This window comes from Heliangelus exortis, chromosome Z (assembly GCF_036169615.1).
Source record: "Heliangelus exortis chromosome Z, bHelExo1.hap1, whole genome shotgun sequence".
Classification (NCBI taxonomy): Eukaryota; Metazoa; Chordata; class Aves; order Apodiformes; family Trochilidae; genus Heliangelus; species Heliangelus exortis.
In genome coordinates this window covers 51,597,132-51,613,439 of record NC_092454.1, presented here as the reverse complement: position 1 = coordinate 51,613,439, position 16,308 = coordinate 51,597,132, and the positions used below count along the sequence as shown (strand labels likewise).

Sequence of the window (16,308 nt, the reverse complement as noted above, 5' to 3'; positions counted from 1 at the left end):
TTCCAAAAGTCTCCCACTAAGATTATTGTTTATCCACTAATGGTGTACAACAAAGAAGTTCAGTAACAAATTATTATACAAACCTATTCCAGAAGCTAAGATCCTGCTTAAAGTGTAGATGAAAAGCCTGCAGCATCAGGTAAACTGCAGGAAAAGGTGTACTCTGTTTAGATAATCTGGGTAAGGTCTACATCTCCCTGTTTCTTTATGTGCCATGGGGTCAGACTGCTTTCTGTAGTGTCTTGTCCTCACCTTGCAGGAGGTGAGACTTCCCATGAACTGAAGTCTTCGCCTGACTTTGGGTTCTCCATTTTGCTTCACTTGTACTCCATCCATCATGTAGAATATCTAAATCTATTCGGGAAATGGATTATTTTTCTAAATACACCATGTTTATAGATATTTGTAGTGAATCTGTTTCCATCATTTCAAGGCATAGTTTGATTAATGCACAAAAGTTTTGCTGTTTCTGTTGCTCAGTAACCTGGATAGACTATTCCTGAACTGCCAGATTGTGACCTGATAGGTTTCAAATGTCTGTCAGGTTTGACTTCCATCATCTGTCCCTATCCTTCTTTGCCTCTCCTTTCTTTCCTCAGCTTCAGTTTACTGTTGGCTGTTGCTGCATGATTTCTTCAGATGGCGTTATGAAACGAGTATCTTTGTTCAGAGATGATGCAATTTCAGTTTTTTTTTTAAGAAGGAAAGAGTAGTGTTACTAAGCTAACTAAGTTAGCAGAACGTTACTCTCATAAGTAAAAATATGTAAACTCTTCTTAAAGCTTGTTCTGCTACCAGGTAAGGTACACATTCTGTGAGCTGGCTAATATCTCACAATTTGAGTATTTTCTTAGCATACCATTTCTGTAATTCTGACCTGATCTTTCATTTATACTTTCAATAGATTTGCCCTCATCATGAGATGGATTCTTAGTTTGGGGCTGAAAGGAACTTTTTGATCTGAATATTACAATTACAATAGTCTGTCTTTCAGCATGCTCCAGCAGAGGTTGCTTGGAGTGCAGCATCTTCCATTTGAACCCAGCTAGTTTTATAAAGCAGATATGATATTAAGCTAAAAGAGATGTTCTTGTGGAATCTGAAAGTGGTTTGAAGATGTAAAGAAATTAATTAATACATTCCACTCCTGAGTAGTTTGTTCTGTGTTAATAACTGTACATGGAGATCTGCTGGTCAGCTACACCTAATTCTTTGAATTCAGCCTTTTATTATAGAGTTATTCTGAGTCAATTATCTGACAAAAGTTTAGTTTATTGTATCAATTCATTTGCATTTTTCAGCTAACTATGGTGCCACCAAGGAAGGTTTTAGTTTGTTTTTGTAATGGAACCTGTCCTCTAAAAAAGGACAGATGATTTCGCTGAGACGATCCCTATAGTGCTGCCTTTTATTGAATTATCCTGTGTCTCTAGTGTCAAGTTTTCCTTTATTTTGCTGTGGACTGATATGTAGTCATCTTTCTTGTCTTTTCAGAGTGTGGATAGGGCATTAGAATTCTTTTGATCCCCAGGAATTACTGTGATTTTCCACAAGTCGTTAAAAAGTAACATCAGCAGGCCAAAGATCTGCTTAGGCAATTCTTTTGGGACTCCTGAATGTTCATTTTCTGGGCCTCCTAAGTTAAACTGTTATGACTAACAGATGTTTTTCTAACGTCCTTCTTAGTTATGAAAGGACTAGAAAGTATTCCATCATTATCATACCATGATTCTGCTTCTTTTTGCAAGAGACATGTCTCAGTGTCTCAGTTTGCTCTGCTTCCATTACTAGTTTGTAAATAATTATTTACTATCTTTCATTTACCTTCTCAATTTTCTTCACTTTCAAACTTCTGTATCTTCCTTGCTGTCTTACTGCTTTTAAATTTGTTGCATATTTAGGAAGTTAGAGAAATGTTGCTTCCAAAATAGGCTGAATTCTCAGCCAAACTTGTCTTCTTTCTCCATTGTGTTAAATGCAATTTTTTTGCTATCTCAAAATTAAAATTCTTTATTCGTATTTTATTGTTGTGGTATTTTTTTTTCTTTTTCTCCACCCATTAGTTACCCTCACAATTTTGTTCAATTTCAGTCTTCTAGAAATATGTTGTGTGCATGTGTGTATACATAATCTTGTAGGCACATATGTGTGTATGCATTTAAGTATTACTCTGTCTGTGGTGAGTTTAATTGGGCAGTGATTACCATCATTAAGGCAACTGGCAACTTTTACTTAAGTGATTAAGCTTTGTTTATCAATCATAATCCATCAAACTATGCCAGATGTTTTAATAATTTAGTTGTGCAAACATTCTTGCTTTCCAAGAGTTAAACAGGACCACTTTAAAACTTTTGAATTACTCTTTTGGCAAAAATAGTGCATTTAGAGATAAATCACCCCTCACATCACAGTGCCAGAACATTCTTTTATACAGTGTGTTGTTTCTGTAAAGACACTGGATTGTGTGAAAAACTAGCTTTGTATAAAATCTGTATGCAGCTTTGTATGAATCTGCAAAATGTCCCTTTCTAACTATACCACTATTTATTCTTAACTTTTTGTTGTAGAAAAAAAATCTGCTTCAAGAAAACTGTCCTATTAATAGAATTACGCTTGAAAATTGAAAGCAAACTGAAATTAAGAAATTTTTTGTATGAGTGAAATACTTGCTTCTGCTGCTGTTTCAGGCCTTTTAAAGTCTGTTTTATCAGATCAGAGCTGCGATCAGCAGCTCCCAGGTGGTGATGTATTTAGCTTCCTCTTCTGGTTCACACTGGTTGTAAATGATTCAGACCAAAATATTTTTTCATTTTCTTCCTTGTGTTGAATTTCTGCCTGCCTTTAGACTCCAAACTTCTGTTGTGTTTTCTTTTCCTAGGCAATATGGGGAGTGATTCAAGGACTGAGTGAGGTCCAAAAAAAGAAAAAGCTATAAAAATGTAATTGTCATAATTTTTATCAGCTTTCTGTTTGCTTGTGTTCTCATTTAGGCCTGACAAGCGGGGTGTTTCTTATGTACTTAAAAATTAACTAATTGCATTGTGTGTCATGACTTTGATAAACAGAAATTGCATTCAACTGTAGTTTGACTTATTTTTCTTAATTTTCTTTTATAGCTTTTTCACTTCCAGATCTTACGGAGCAGTTTGCACCTCCTGATGTTGCTCCACCAATTCTTATCAAGATAGTGGAGACAATTGAAAAGAAAGGTAGGCTGAATAATGGTCTGTCAAGGGTTTTATTACATATGTGAGTCAAGACTGAAGAGTGAGATCCAAAGCTGGCATCTTCTCTTTCTAGAGCTGCTAATGCATCACATTACTTAACATATAATGAAATAATCTCATTTAATATTTGTTTCATTGCCTTCTGCTCAGTAGAGACTGTTTGGATTGTGGGAAATAAAACAAAGCTTATCTCAAATGACAATTAGTAACTCTAGTAGTATAAGTATTATTGAAAGGTAAGGGAAAAGGGTTTGGTATTGATTTTTTTTTTCCCAAACTGATAAGCACCTTAAATTGGTTATGGAAATGTCATCATGGCATTGAATTGGATATGCAGCCAAACAAGTAAAGTTTTTTCCCAAAGCAGGAAACAAACCAAAACAAAAAGTTAGAACTGTTTTCATACTTCTGGAACCAGTTCTTTATGGTAGCTGTATGCTGTGCCAGACAGTGTAATTTTTATGGTATTTTGCTCTCCTGCTTTCCTGTGTTGATTTATCTCCATCCTTTTGTGGCTTTCCCTTTTGTACTACTGTGTCTTGCCTCTCTTGCCAATTTCCCTCCTCCTGGCTCTTCCTCTGATGTCAGCTTCATAGCTCTGGTGAGGTAAGGAATGGCTCTGTGTGACCACTGCACTCAGTGACCTTAGAGCTAGGGAGTGAGGGGGATAGTGGTATCCTGATCAGACTCAGGCTGCTGTCCTTCGGGACATTAAGTCGTTGGTGCTCTGCCTCCCTGGATATGGTGTCTTTCTATGTGTCATCTTTATTTTCTCTGAAGCAGGAAGTTGAACAGTATGTTTCACATGAAAATACTGTATCCGTGTATTTTATTCAGGTAGATTATCAGACCTACTGGGGGACATACACAGGCATTTTCCACACCAGTGATAGCCTACATACACTCTGAGGTTGTGGGGTTGGTGGATAGTCAAAGGTGACCTAAGGGCCACCTGTGTCATAGAAGGGGCTCTCTGTCTCTGTGGACTGCGTAGAGTGCCAAAGGTTAAGCACACTTGTAATTTAGAAGTCTCAATTAAATCTCTAAAGCTAATTAGGATGCGTAAAAACTTCCGTGAACCACCTGTTTTCTGACTCAGTTTGCTCACTCTTATCCACCTGAAAGACCTGGTGTTTCCAGCTGACACCTAGGGTGTAAAGGAAGATCTTGCTCCTGTGTTGTTCTGCAAGCTGCTTTCTTCCTTGGGGTGTGTGATTCTGCTTCCTAGTCATGGTCTTCTACAGCCAGGCCATGGAGTTGTAGAGGATGCATGGGACTGCTGGCATCTCAGATCTTTTTTAGCCTGATCTTTCTTCAGACCCAGCGGTTTTCATGTACAATAAAGGTGTCTTTATAGCAATCATGTTTCATAGTGTGGTAGGTGGATGGTGGTGGGAGAATGTTGATGACTTATACTGTAAGTACTTGTTTGAAGAAAACTGATATTGTGTATATCACTCGAATATGACTGTATCCCATTGATTTTGTTTTGGAGGTCTGGAGTGCTCTACTTTGTATGGAACACAAGGCTCAAGCAGCTCAGCAGAATTAAGACAAATTCTTGAATGTGGTAAGTACAGTTCTGTTCCTTAAAGCTCTAAACATTTGTTGTGGTGAGGCTGTTTCTGTGGGTTGGTTTTTTTTGTTCCCCTTTTCAGCTTATATATATATATGTGTGTGTGTGTGTGCGTGTGTGCTAGTTCTGAATAATATAGTATTAAAAAGACAGATAAGTCAAAAAGGTTTCTAACTGCTGCACTTAACATAGAAGATATTTTTCCCTTTTACAAGTTGTCCTTTTTTTAATGGCGCCACTGTGGTTTTTTCCAAGAACAATTATTTTAATCATTTCTTGGTCATTTGCTTATTCAAGGTCTGACAATGTAGCTATTCAAGGACTGATAATGTAGCTGTACAGATTAAAATGTGTTTTGTTCAAAAGCAACTTAGAGATACACTATCCCTGTAAGACTGAAGGTTATTATTTTGTAAACAAATGGCCTTTTGTCTATATACAGTTCTGTGTGTGCATTTTTTGAGTCCAGTAAGTGAAGGGACAGTAGTTGCACATTCTCTGCCTTCTTACATACAGGATCTGGAAGGGAAAGAGAGAATTGAGCTAATGTTGCTGCAGTAGGCTGGGTTGTCAGGTTTTGGACAGTAAAATGCAGCCACACCACTACCACGACCTAACTGCTAAAGTTTCCTGAAGTATATTTCTTTGGGGTTTTTTTGTATTTTTTATTTCTGCCTCAGGGCAGAATATAGTGGCATGGCAACACTTAGTTGCACTATGAGAGATCGGGAGATGCTGTATGAGGAGTGCTTAGCCACTTGAGCTTTTCTAGTAATAGAAAATATTAAGAAAATGAAAGAGATAATAGTATAAGTTGTCTGTTCCTTCAGATCAAAAGAGCATCCTGTCCTCTGCTGATTGTGATAGGAGTGACAAAATGTATGAGTGCAACAAGCAGGGAGAGGAGATGTGCATATGGTGCTAGCAGCTTAAGCCACATTTTTAGTAATATGATTCCATTTTTCAGTCCACATAAATCCATTTTTTGTATGGCATCAATATGAATGTATCTCTTAATTTATCTGAATCTTTTTTTAAGTATTCAAGCTGAGATGTGCTTTTATAAAAGGTTCATTTATCTCCTGAGATCAAGAACTTGTGGTTTGGTAATTCTTATTTAAATGTAATTACCATTTAGAAAAGGAAACAGGACTTTACCCTTCAGTAACAGTGTATCTCTGTGAGTTCTCTTTAAGGTAGTATCAGGATCTCCCAGAATGGAGTCTGTGTAGTGCGTGTACAGACACATGGGTACTGACAGGTCTCATCTCCTCTACCTCCTACTCTCTTTGAATTAGTAGAGTGCTAATTCAGAGAGCAAGGTCAGCTTTTGTCTCAGACTTATGAACTGCATTAATATGTTTTTTAATTCTGGTTAAAAAGCTCCATATTAATTGGATAAACTGTCTGTTAGCTTCAACACAGTGCTATCTAGCTCCAGAATCAAAGCTGACTTGCATCTGGCCAGCTCTGCAGATGGAATAGTTCAGGTCTGTTTATCACATTACACTCTAACAGTTGCGGAGTGCCACAAATCTATTCTTACTCATGTCTTCATTGTAGTAATTTGGGATATACTTATGAGAATGGGTCAACACTGGAAGAAACAGATTTAACTTGACTTATGAAATAAAAAGTGTTCTGTGAGCAACAAAACTAATGAATTTCTATGTTTTCCATTTTTAAAAAATTTTTACAGTGCTGTTATGTCTTGCTCCAGTGCTAAAAAGTACTTCATTTCATATTTCACTGCCAAACGTTAGCCCAAGTTACAATTATCCTGGAAGGATGCTGGGTTTTACAAGATAAAAATCCTAACACCTGCATAAAGCACTAAGCACCCAGTTTTGCACATATGTATGTTCTTATTTACTCACATAACTGTTTACAGACTCGGAACCCTGAGCTGTTAATCAAACTTCCAGTCATAGTAGAACTAGATACCAGTAGAGGAGCTGTATTTGCCCAACCCTTAAGTAATACTTGCTTCTTACAGAAAATATTTATAGGTAAAACAGAGACCTGTTAAAAATATTCTGATGTTTCATAACACTTCCAGCATGCAGCAAGTATCTACTGTTATTGTGAGTTCAGCCCTACACTGTACATGAAGGCGACACAGCTGTGGTAGCCATTTTGTTCATCACATGCCAAAGCCTTGGGCATGGTGTTGAGCAACTGTATGTTCTTCATCTCAGAGGTGTTCCTTGGTGTCTTACATTCTTTTGTACAAGTTGTTCCCCATAAACCAGATATAAGCTAGCAGCTTTAGCTTTGTATAAAGCCCTAATATCATTAGCCTGTATATTTTTTCTAGTTTCTGATGTCTTTCTTTCTTTTTCCCTTTAGATGCCTCTTCATTGGATTTAGAGACATTTGATGTGCACACTTTATCTGATGCTCTCAAGAGGTATCTCCTGGATCTGCCAAATCCCATCATTCCAGCAGCTGTTTATAGTGACATGATTTCTGTAGCTCAAGGTATGATTATCTCATTATTTCAAATATGAAACAAAAAAACCTTTTACTAGGTTTCTGCATACCCAGTTGTCCAAATGTAACACAGAATGGGGGATATTCTGCACAACCTAGCAGCATCTCAGAAAACATATACCTTCTGATGAAAGCTGTTTCAATACAGATCTAGACATGCATTATTTACTTACCTCTTTTGTTAAAATATAATGGAAAATATAAGGGATAGCAGTTTTCTTCATTTTAGTAAGTAGAATGGCTACAGAAATACTGGAGGGGTGGAATCAAGGACTTATTTGTATGCAGAAAGCTAATTTTTAACTTTTTATCAGTGCTGACAAAGTAAATATATTAGAGGTCATGGTGTTCTGTGGTATGTTGAGAGTGCAGATTATGAAGTGAGAAATACATGCATGTAAGATTCATCATCTACAGTGTTTGTTTCAAACAAGTACAGCTTATAGGCTTTCAGCACGTGGGCTAAGTGTTCTGTTATATATCTCAGGACAGGATATTGTTACTGGTAACCTTCAAAGTTAGAACAGCACCTGTGAGACTTATCTAGTGCATCTCAGATTTACCCAATCATGTGTGATGCTAAACACAAGACAGACTTCTACCAGTACACTCTGAACACATTGTGGTTTTTACCAAAATGCATATTTGTTTCCTTTTGACTTATAAATACTTGTTCTTTACTCCTCCTTGAGCATTTAACTTTTTTGAAAAGAAGAAAGGAGTCTTACAGCACTAATGAAGGACAGAATTTTTTTTTCTTTAGAACTGGTGCTTCCAGAGGAGGCATATGGTTTCATTTTACTTGTTGAATGTTCCTGTGCTGATACCAAGAGCCTTTATCTGTTTGCTTGCAGACGTGCAGAACTCAGAGGAGTATGCTCAGCTGCTGAAGAAACTCATCAGAGCTCCAAATCTACCTCCCCAGCATTGGCTCACACTCCAATATTTGCTGAAACATTTCCTCAGAGTTTGTCAAGCCTCCAGCAAAAATACCTTGAATGCAAGATCTCTGGCTGAAATATTCAGCCCTCTGCTTTTCAAATTCCACATAGCAAGGTACATGGGTCATCTTCATTACATTTTATGCTGTAAATATAGGTTAGTTGTGCACAAAAGTAAGTTTAATTATGTAATTTTCAGACCTTACTTTTAATGTGAAGGGCATTGTTTTAAACTTTTCAAACGTTTAAAAATAATTCTTATAAAAGTTTCTGCATTTTTTTCCTAGTTTTTAGTGTCTAATCCTTCTCTTGCAGCTCTGATAATACTGAACACCACATAAAAATCCTGGAGGTTTTAATCACAAGCGAATGGAACGAGAGACAGCCTGTACCAGGTAAAAACTACGTCTAATTTCAAAAGTTATATACCCTTTTTTTTCTAAAATACTGAAATTCATATTAAGGACATAAAAAGCTTGTTGTGCTTTGTTGCTGGTTTGGTTTTTTTTAAATCCTAATGCATAATTGCAGCACTAAGCAGTAGTTGTTCATGTGTTCTGTGGTGGTGTGCAACATTTTTTATTATTAATTATTATTTATTAAAATGGTCTTTTTCCTTAAAATTGCTTTAATAGGGTTTGTACAGCCTTGGAAATTCAACTTCTTTTTCAGTAAAAAGTGAATTTGTGAACTTTTAAGACCTATAAACCTCTAGAATGCTTATCTTACAGTGCTGGTGGTCGGCAAAATTCTGGAGGTTATCTTTAATTCTACTCCCAGGCAAATTTTCTCAAAACCACAATATCCCATAGATATCATCATCAGAAAGTAATATTCCCCCCTTTGTTTACATATATGCATTTTTTACTCCAGAGACTCAAAAGATTTATTTATCAATATCAATAAATACCAGAGAAAGATTAAACCCTGTTCAGAAAAGTTATATTAGACTTGCACTGATGCTGTGAGTTAGCATCTAATTTAGTCAACAAACAGTAGAACTCACCTCTAGTTTATCCAGAAATCCCTATTTTTAAATCACGTATTTTGCAAGGCAGAGTTACAAAGGAAATTACTAATGCAGGGATTTTAGATGTTTGCTTAATTAATTCCTTTTGCAGACGATTTAAAGAGAATATCCAAATCAAATGTAGGGCAACAGTGAACAGACCATTGAACTAGAATGTAGCTCTCTCCCACTTCTCAGATCATGACACAACGATTTGTAGGGCTGCTTCAGATTTCAAGTGCTAGAACACAGCAGGAGAGAAGTGCCTTATTTCTTGTATTTCGGTAGGTATATTGTATAATCCCTTTCATCAGCTAAAAGATGATGGTTTTGAAGTATGTATCTATTTTGAGATAGTTTCTGCCTATTTCAGTTTTTTCAAGATAGTTGCAGAGTGGTTCCAGAACTGCCTGTTTATTTTTCTTCCTAATGCATTTGTAACAACCAAAATAGTCTAAACTTTCAATAATTATTTATCCTATATTACTAAGACTCGGCAAAGAACTGCTAATTGTTAGAGAATAATTTTCTTTTCCACCTGCTATAAAGCAGAATACATTATTGAGTCCTCTAGTATTCTAAAGAGCTTTCTAACAGCATTTTTTTTTTTCTAAATGCTGTTTCCAAATCCCTTGGAATATGTAAATTTACATAGCTACAGGCACTGATTTGGAGTTTATAAAGGTAGGGTCTACAGCAAGAGTTGCTAAAGTTTCAGACTGAGAGTTTCTTAAATTGTACTTAAGTGATCACTTGATTATGTATCATCCTGAGGTGCTTCAAAGGAGGAAAGTATAAAAGGGAAATGTGTTGATGTTCAAACTACTAATAAGGACAAGAAGTCCAGTCATATTTAGAGCATCACTACGGTGCTTGAAGAAGCGTTGCTATCTCTGTCAGATTTACAGGGTTGAATAATACACTGATAATTAAAATGTAAAATTTGTTTATTTTTAATATTGCTTCAGCGTTAATTAGTATTTTGTAATGCAGGAGCTTATTTTGAGGGTCCTCTTGAGATTTTTCAGATTATCTGATACAAAATTAGAACTGCTTCCCTATGCATTTCCAAATCCATCCTGGGCAGTGGAATGGTTTTCAGTAGAACATTTACACATATATTAACATGATGAAAAAAACTTCAGATGCAAATTTGCAAGCTTTTTAGCCTGTGGTGAGCAAGCCTCTGCTCTTAGGCCTGTGAAGCACTTGAATGAAGCCTTAATAGAATGTTACATAACTTTACAAGATTAGGACACACGTTTTCTACCCCAAAACAAGTCAGTAACCTGATCAGCTGAAGATTCCTGTTTTTACAGTTTTCATAGAAGACTCTAGGATGTGTTTTTCAGAATTATCAACTTCAATATTATTGCTTGTAATTTCTAAGAGACACTGTAATAAAAGGAAGGTTACTAGAAAAAATATGTGTATCTGTCATAGAAGCATTATGAGAGTGACAATCAGTAATAGAATTTTGAAAATGCAGAAGAGATTTTAAGCAGAAAGAACCTTAGCTGTGAAAATTAGGTAAAGACTACAAAGCCGTAGTAGGGAAGACAGTGCTGCCAAGTTTCTTCTCATTTCCACAGGTTGAACTTACAGCCTGCTCCTTGCTTTTTCTTTCTGTTACTCTGTAACAGAAACATCTACAGTGTGGATGAAAACACTGTCTAAAACACTGCGCATGAAGTTCTAGTGGTATTTTATGCACTAAATAGGTACATAAAATGTAGTGTTGCAGTGATCTTTGCACAACTGTGGGGTTTTTTCTTCTCGCATCACCCACTAATTATCATTTTTGCCTCAAAGCAATAGAACATATGTAATTGGACCTTATATCTTAATGTATCTTAAAATTAGTATCTTAAATCAGACATCTTGTAGCTAGAGTGACACTTAGCACACTGTAATTCAAAACCAGGAGTTACTCCAAGGCCTTTACTTGCATTTTTAATTACAGAAGGACACTGGATTGATTTTTTTTTTTTCCTCTGTCACAGTGTTCAACAGTACAACTATGCATTTGAGTTTGTGAATTAGAACATTGTGCCTATGGGGTGGCAGTTGAAAACAGACTAATCATGCAGAAGTAAGATGGGGCAAATAATTGGTGTTTGAACAATTGGTATTCAGATCCATTTTCTGATTCCTGTCTCATTCCTTGAATTTATCAGTTGGAGAGCTGAAAGGTGGTATTAATAGGCAAGCTCAGTGATTTAGCATCCTGTTTTAACACCCCAACTTGATGAGCAGCCACACAGGCTTTAATTTAAAGAGCCAAGATGATATTACAGTAAGAAACAAAGTGCATGTCTTGTTAAGTATGCTATTCAAAACAACAGTATTAGAATAAATTATCTTGATTGTAACAGATTACAGCTAACCATGCTGCTCGTGTCTCACAGAATCACACAGAGGTATGAAGGTGCATGTGCTTTTAGAGGTAAATACTGAGAAGCAGGCAGTATTTATAGGCATATAAGACAATGCTTCTTCTAGTTAATTTTCAGGGATCATAAAGGTTCCTGGCTTTCCTGTCTAGTGGAGGTCTGTTCTGGATGCAGGTCCCAGAGCCATCCATGGGACCCAGTGGGTGCTCAGGGCAGCATGGTCAGTTCGGAGGTGGTAGCTGTGAAGCAGGTCCTACACAGTATGGTGGGACAATGGAAGAGTTGGGAGGGGAATTTCAGGAGTCAGTGAAATGGGGTGTCTCTTGGGGTCAGGGCATGGTAAGAAGTGTAGAGTGACTTCGGGTGTGTGAGATTAAGGTGAAGGAAGGCAAAGAGGAGGAGGGGGAGGTGGAAGGAGAGAAGGGACATGGGGAACTGGGCATTGTGGGCAGATGGGCCATGTAAGAGTGAGGAGCAGAGAAAAGAGTTACTTCAGTGGAGGGAAGGGGTTGCTGCCTTGTGCAGATGGATCTCGTGTCCTGTGCACACTCTTTGCTTTGTCAGTGTGTTTACCTCAGTTTATTCTGGCTTCCCAGACTTGTATATAAAGGCTGTAATGCTCAAGCTGTGAAATGCTGCAGTTTTAGACACAGAAGAGGTAGGTTTTACTACTCCTAGCTAAGGTTCATAGCTAAACATGAGCTGAGGTCCTGAAGGTGCCACACACGTAACTGCTCACCTGCTGGTTGATGGGGTGTGAGCCCTGGCAGTATCACCAAGATGGAGACACTTTGCATGAGATATTACCATGCATAGTAGCATTCCTCTTGGAATCGGACACACGGCTCCCCTGGGCTGCTGCGGTGCAGGTGCTGCCTGAGCTTCATAGCCCAAGGTAGTGCTAGTGCTGTGGACACGAACAGTGGCGTAGGAACGCCGACCCTCGTCGGACTTTTCCCGCATCCCGCCAGGGGCTTGGCTGGGCTATCGGCAGTGCCCGGCAGAGCTGTGGGGTGTGCGGGGGACCCGCAGTGCCTGTGAGCGCAGGAGGCGGCCGGGGTCCATGCCTTGTCGGTCCCGGCAGAGGGCTCCCCGCCACAGGCCCTGGGGACAGCGGCGGCCCGGGCACGGCGCCCTCCGCGGAGACAGCGCTCGCAGCAGCCCGGCGTTCACGGTTCTCGTCGGAAGTGTTCGGTAAAACGGAAGCGGCATCCACGGCGTTATTGGGATTTTTTACAGGTTGGCGCGTGCGCTGGTGTTTTTGTGGTTGTGTGTAATGCACGCGAGGAAGCCTCTCAAACCGGATCCTTTCTCTTCCCTCTCCATACGTAATTCTTTAGGAATAAAAATGCTCTCTAGTTAAAAGGACACAGTGAGTATGACTGCAAGCAGTCGGCTGCTGATTGTCTGCAAGTACAAATCTATGGATTCAGTCAGCACTATTCAAGGTTTTGAAATTTAAATTTAAATACAAGTTAAGATAGGGCGGTTGTGTGAAAATGCAGGTGTGCATATACCAGTAGGTATTTTTGACAAGATACTTGATTCCTTTCTCTAGGATGATTAGGAACTTACTGTTTCACAGGGCAGTGCCCTGAAAAAAAATACCAAAAAAATTGAATTTAGGAACAAAGGTACCTGTGCTTTGATACAGTAAATCAGAACTGTGAGTCTGGGTTTTCTCTAAGCTTATCAGGGTTTTGAAGTTTGTTTACACATGTCAGCTTCTTAAAATTATAAGCAATTCTGTGAAACAGGTTTGGGTTTTGTTCTCTTTTGAGAATATGCTTCTGTATTGTGACCCTATGAACTGAGAACCATTATTAACCCTTTCTGTGATTTTTACACTAAATATGAGGCAGATCAGTTACTGTCAGAAGCTGAATTCATTCCAAAACACAGGTTTCCACCTCCAGTTGAAAAAAGCTGTACCTCTACAGCTGTGATGCTTGAAATTATATAGAACTAACAGTTGTTCAAGTAGTCAAAGAATAAAAGGAGAAAAGCAAGGGATTGTTACAGGTGAAGCTAATTAATCAACATCAAAATGTTTTGATGTTAAACATCAAAAATGTACTGCAGATATCTGGGATTTCATTTTAGGTACAAGTGGGTTTAGTATTCTGTAGCACAGAAGGATTTTGGTAGGTGCAGGAGGTGGACAAGTCAGTGCCCTAAGGGGCTCAAGCTTATAGCAAGGAACAGCTACTAGAAATTCTCACTGTTTCCAAGTGGAAGGAAAATACCAATACCTTTCTCTTCTTTCTCTGAATTAAATCTTTTCGTCTGCATCCCCTTTCACTTTGAATTTATTTCCTTATAAAAGTATAGCTGGCAAAGAATTTACCCTTTGTAAGCAAAGGAGACTCTTTAGTTGCTGCCCTATTCCTTTAGCAAGTCTCATCTCCACCAAACAAAAAGACAAGGAAAACTGACATAAAGTGCTCCCTGTCTGTATAGCCCCTTTTTACAACTGCCTGTCCAAGAACTGGACAACCTGGGTGACCTGGAAAACACCATGGATATGGACAGGTGTTTTTTTTCTATTTTCATTTTGCAGGAAATGATACTTTACAGCATCATTCTGAGGGTCTTCAAGGAGACTATTGTATTTGTGATCCAGTGTGAGTTGTAGGAGGTGATGCTGTGCTTGCAAGCAAGGCTATTTGGCTTCAAAGAGCTTTTGCTGAGGGATGCAGCTCTTATCAAGAAAGTTTTTTATTCTGTTTCTTTTGGTTGGTTGGCTGGTTGGTTGGAGCTTTTGGGTTGGTTTTTTGGCGCTTTTTTTCTGCAGTAAGTTAGTTAGCCACTTCCTGCATTTGACTGTTCATGCTGTTTTCTAAACTTTAATACTGCACTCAGCAGCCAGTGACAGAGACTATTTAAGGACCTCTAACAATAGTCTTCTCATTTACTTAGCTAAAATGAGAAAGTTAGTCCTGCATTGGCCACTTGTTATCTGATGACAACTTTTACTTTGAATCTGTCTCCCCCTCCCCCTCCTGAAGTCCCTGGCTCAGCAAATATTTGAACCTGCCCAAGTTAATCATGAAACTGAGATCTTTATCTGAAAGAGACGTGCAAGCTACCAACGGTGGTGGTGGTTTTTTTGTTTGGTTTTTTTTTATTTGTTGGTTTTTTTTTTTTAGGGGTTTTTTTTTCTTCTTTTTTACAGTACTAAAGTCAGGTTCACTTTTTCATGATGAACCAGACTGTTCATCACAGCACAGCACAGAGCTTTAAGCAGCTAAGAAGAGGGAGAAGGCTTGGGTTTTCTCACTGTATGTTACAGCTTTTTTTTAGGGATTTTTATGGAACATTGGTTGGAAAGCAGAGCAATCTGTTTTTCAGAATTTTTCTTTTCTTCATTTGCTTCAGAGAAGCTTCTTAAGTAAAGGGAGTTTTGGAGGGTTTTTTTAAGCAAGGTTTTTATAAGAGGAAACCAATTAATTTTTCAGGTTATTGGATTGTGTTTTCAGGCTGTGTTACAAGGGCAAGCAATTGTGATGCATAATTTACAAAGTAAGTGATTTTGAATTTCTGTGTGTTTTCTTCATCCCATTGTGGAAGTATTTTACTTCAACTGGTTGGTGAATGAAAATCACCAACCTCAGCACCTCTGCAGGTTATAGAGTGAACAGGGAATTGCCTTTCTGCCTCCTGTGTTTTCTTGCTTGCAAGCTAGACTAGTCTGAGCTGAGCACTAACCTCATTAAACAAGTGTGGGCAGTCCAGAATTTGGCCACCTGTGAAACCCTGTAGAAGTCCTTTTTCCTGAAAGCCTATACTCAGTGGAATAAAAAAATCTGATTGATCTCACAGTAGATCTAAATGCAGTAAGGTAGTCTTTGTAGGAAGTCTTCACCACCTAATTTAAATACTTACTTTGGCAATTCAACTGTTTGGGTAGCAGGTGGGCTAAACCTCCAAGTTCGGTGTTTGGGCTTGTGTCTGCAATGATTTTAAGTATCCAATTTCATTTGGAAATGGAAGGAATCTTTGAAGCACGTCTACCTATACAGGGAGGGGAGAGTCTACTTAAGAATGAATTTAAGCATGTTATTGCATAAAGCAAACTAGTATGCATTTTTTGGTAGGTGTTGGTACTGCAGACATGTTCTTGTATGTTAATGCTTGTCTAAACGGGGTAAGCTGCTGAGGGGGTAGATATGCATGAAATATTTGTGAAGCATGTAAGTTGTGTTAATTTTTTTAATGAGTATTTGTGAGATTGAGCACACTTCAGTCATACCAGGATTTCTTATGATGAAGACACAGATAGTTGCTACATCTACTCTTTGTTACGGTTATTTTTGGTATATTGTTTTCTGCCTCCATAGATTATAGTGAGTATAAAGCATTCACGTCGCTTTACATAGCACTCTGCTCTGGAATTAATAGCCTATTCTGTACATGTTTTTCTTGAGAGGCCTGAGAGACTTACAGTCAGTGGTGGTGGGAGTGAACAAGTAAGATTCCTAAATGTTAGGAGGATACTGATGACATGAAGTCAGCCGAGGAGGGAGACAAGGGACTCTTGCTTTAAAAACAATTAACTTCGTAAATATCTCAATGGGAGCAGGGAGGAGAAAAAGCATGAAAAGACAAACTAAATCTTTTTGTAGTCTGACAGATTGGTGTTTTATGTTCTGCATCATCTCCTTTCTGC

At 38.1% G+C, this 16,308-nt stretch overlaps 1 protein-coding gene and 1 long non-coding RNA gene across 4 annotated transcripts in view; one reads left to right on the top strand and one right to left on the bottom strand.

Annotated features, from left to right (window-relative positions):
- Positions 1-16,308, top strand: part of PIK3R1 (phosphoinositide-3-kinase regulatory subunit 1) — a 60,307-nt gene that overhangs the window by 30,561 nt on the left and 13,438 nt on the right. For 2 of the 3 annotated variants that reach the window (XM_071731851.1, XM_071731852.1), the window contains 5 exons: positions 3,117-3,209; positions 4,723-4,797; positions 7,153-7,284; positions 8,151-8,352; positions 8,553-8,632. In XM_071731851.1, the coding sequence (XP_071587952.1) occupies positions 3,117-3,209; positions 4,723-4,797; positions 7,153-7,284; positions 8,151-8,352; positions 8,553-8,632 (582 nt within the window). Of the gene's footprint in view, positions 1-3,116; positions 3,210-4,722; positions 4,798-7,152; positions 7,285-8,150; positions 8,353-8,552; positions 8,633-14,868; positions 15,162-16,308 lie in introns of those variants that run through there. The other variant, XM_071731855.1, reaches the window with a different exon arrangement.
- LOC139790269 (uncharacterized) lies at positions 5,192-7,529 on the bottom strand. The gene is made up of 2 exons (XR_011723440.1): positions 7,470-7,529; positions 5,192-5,322 (listed from the first exon to the last, which is right to left on the bottom strand). It is a non-coding gene; the product is annotated as an uncharacterized lncRNA (long non-coding RNA).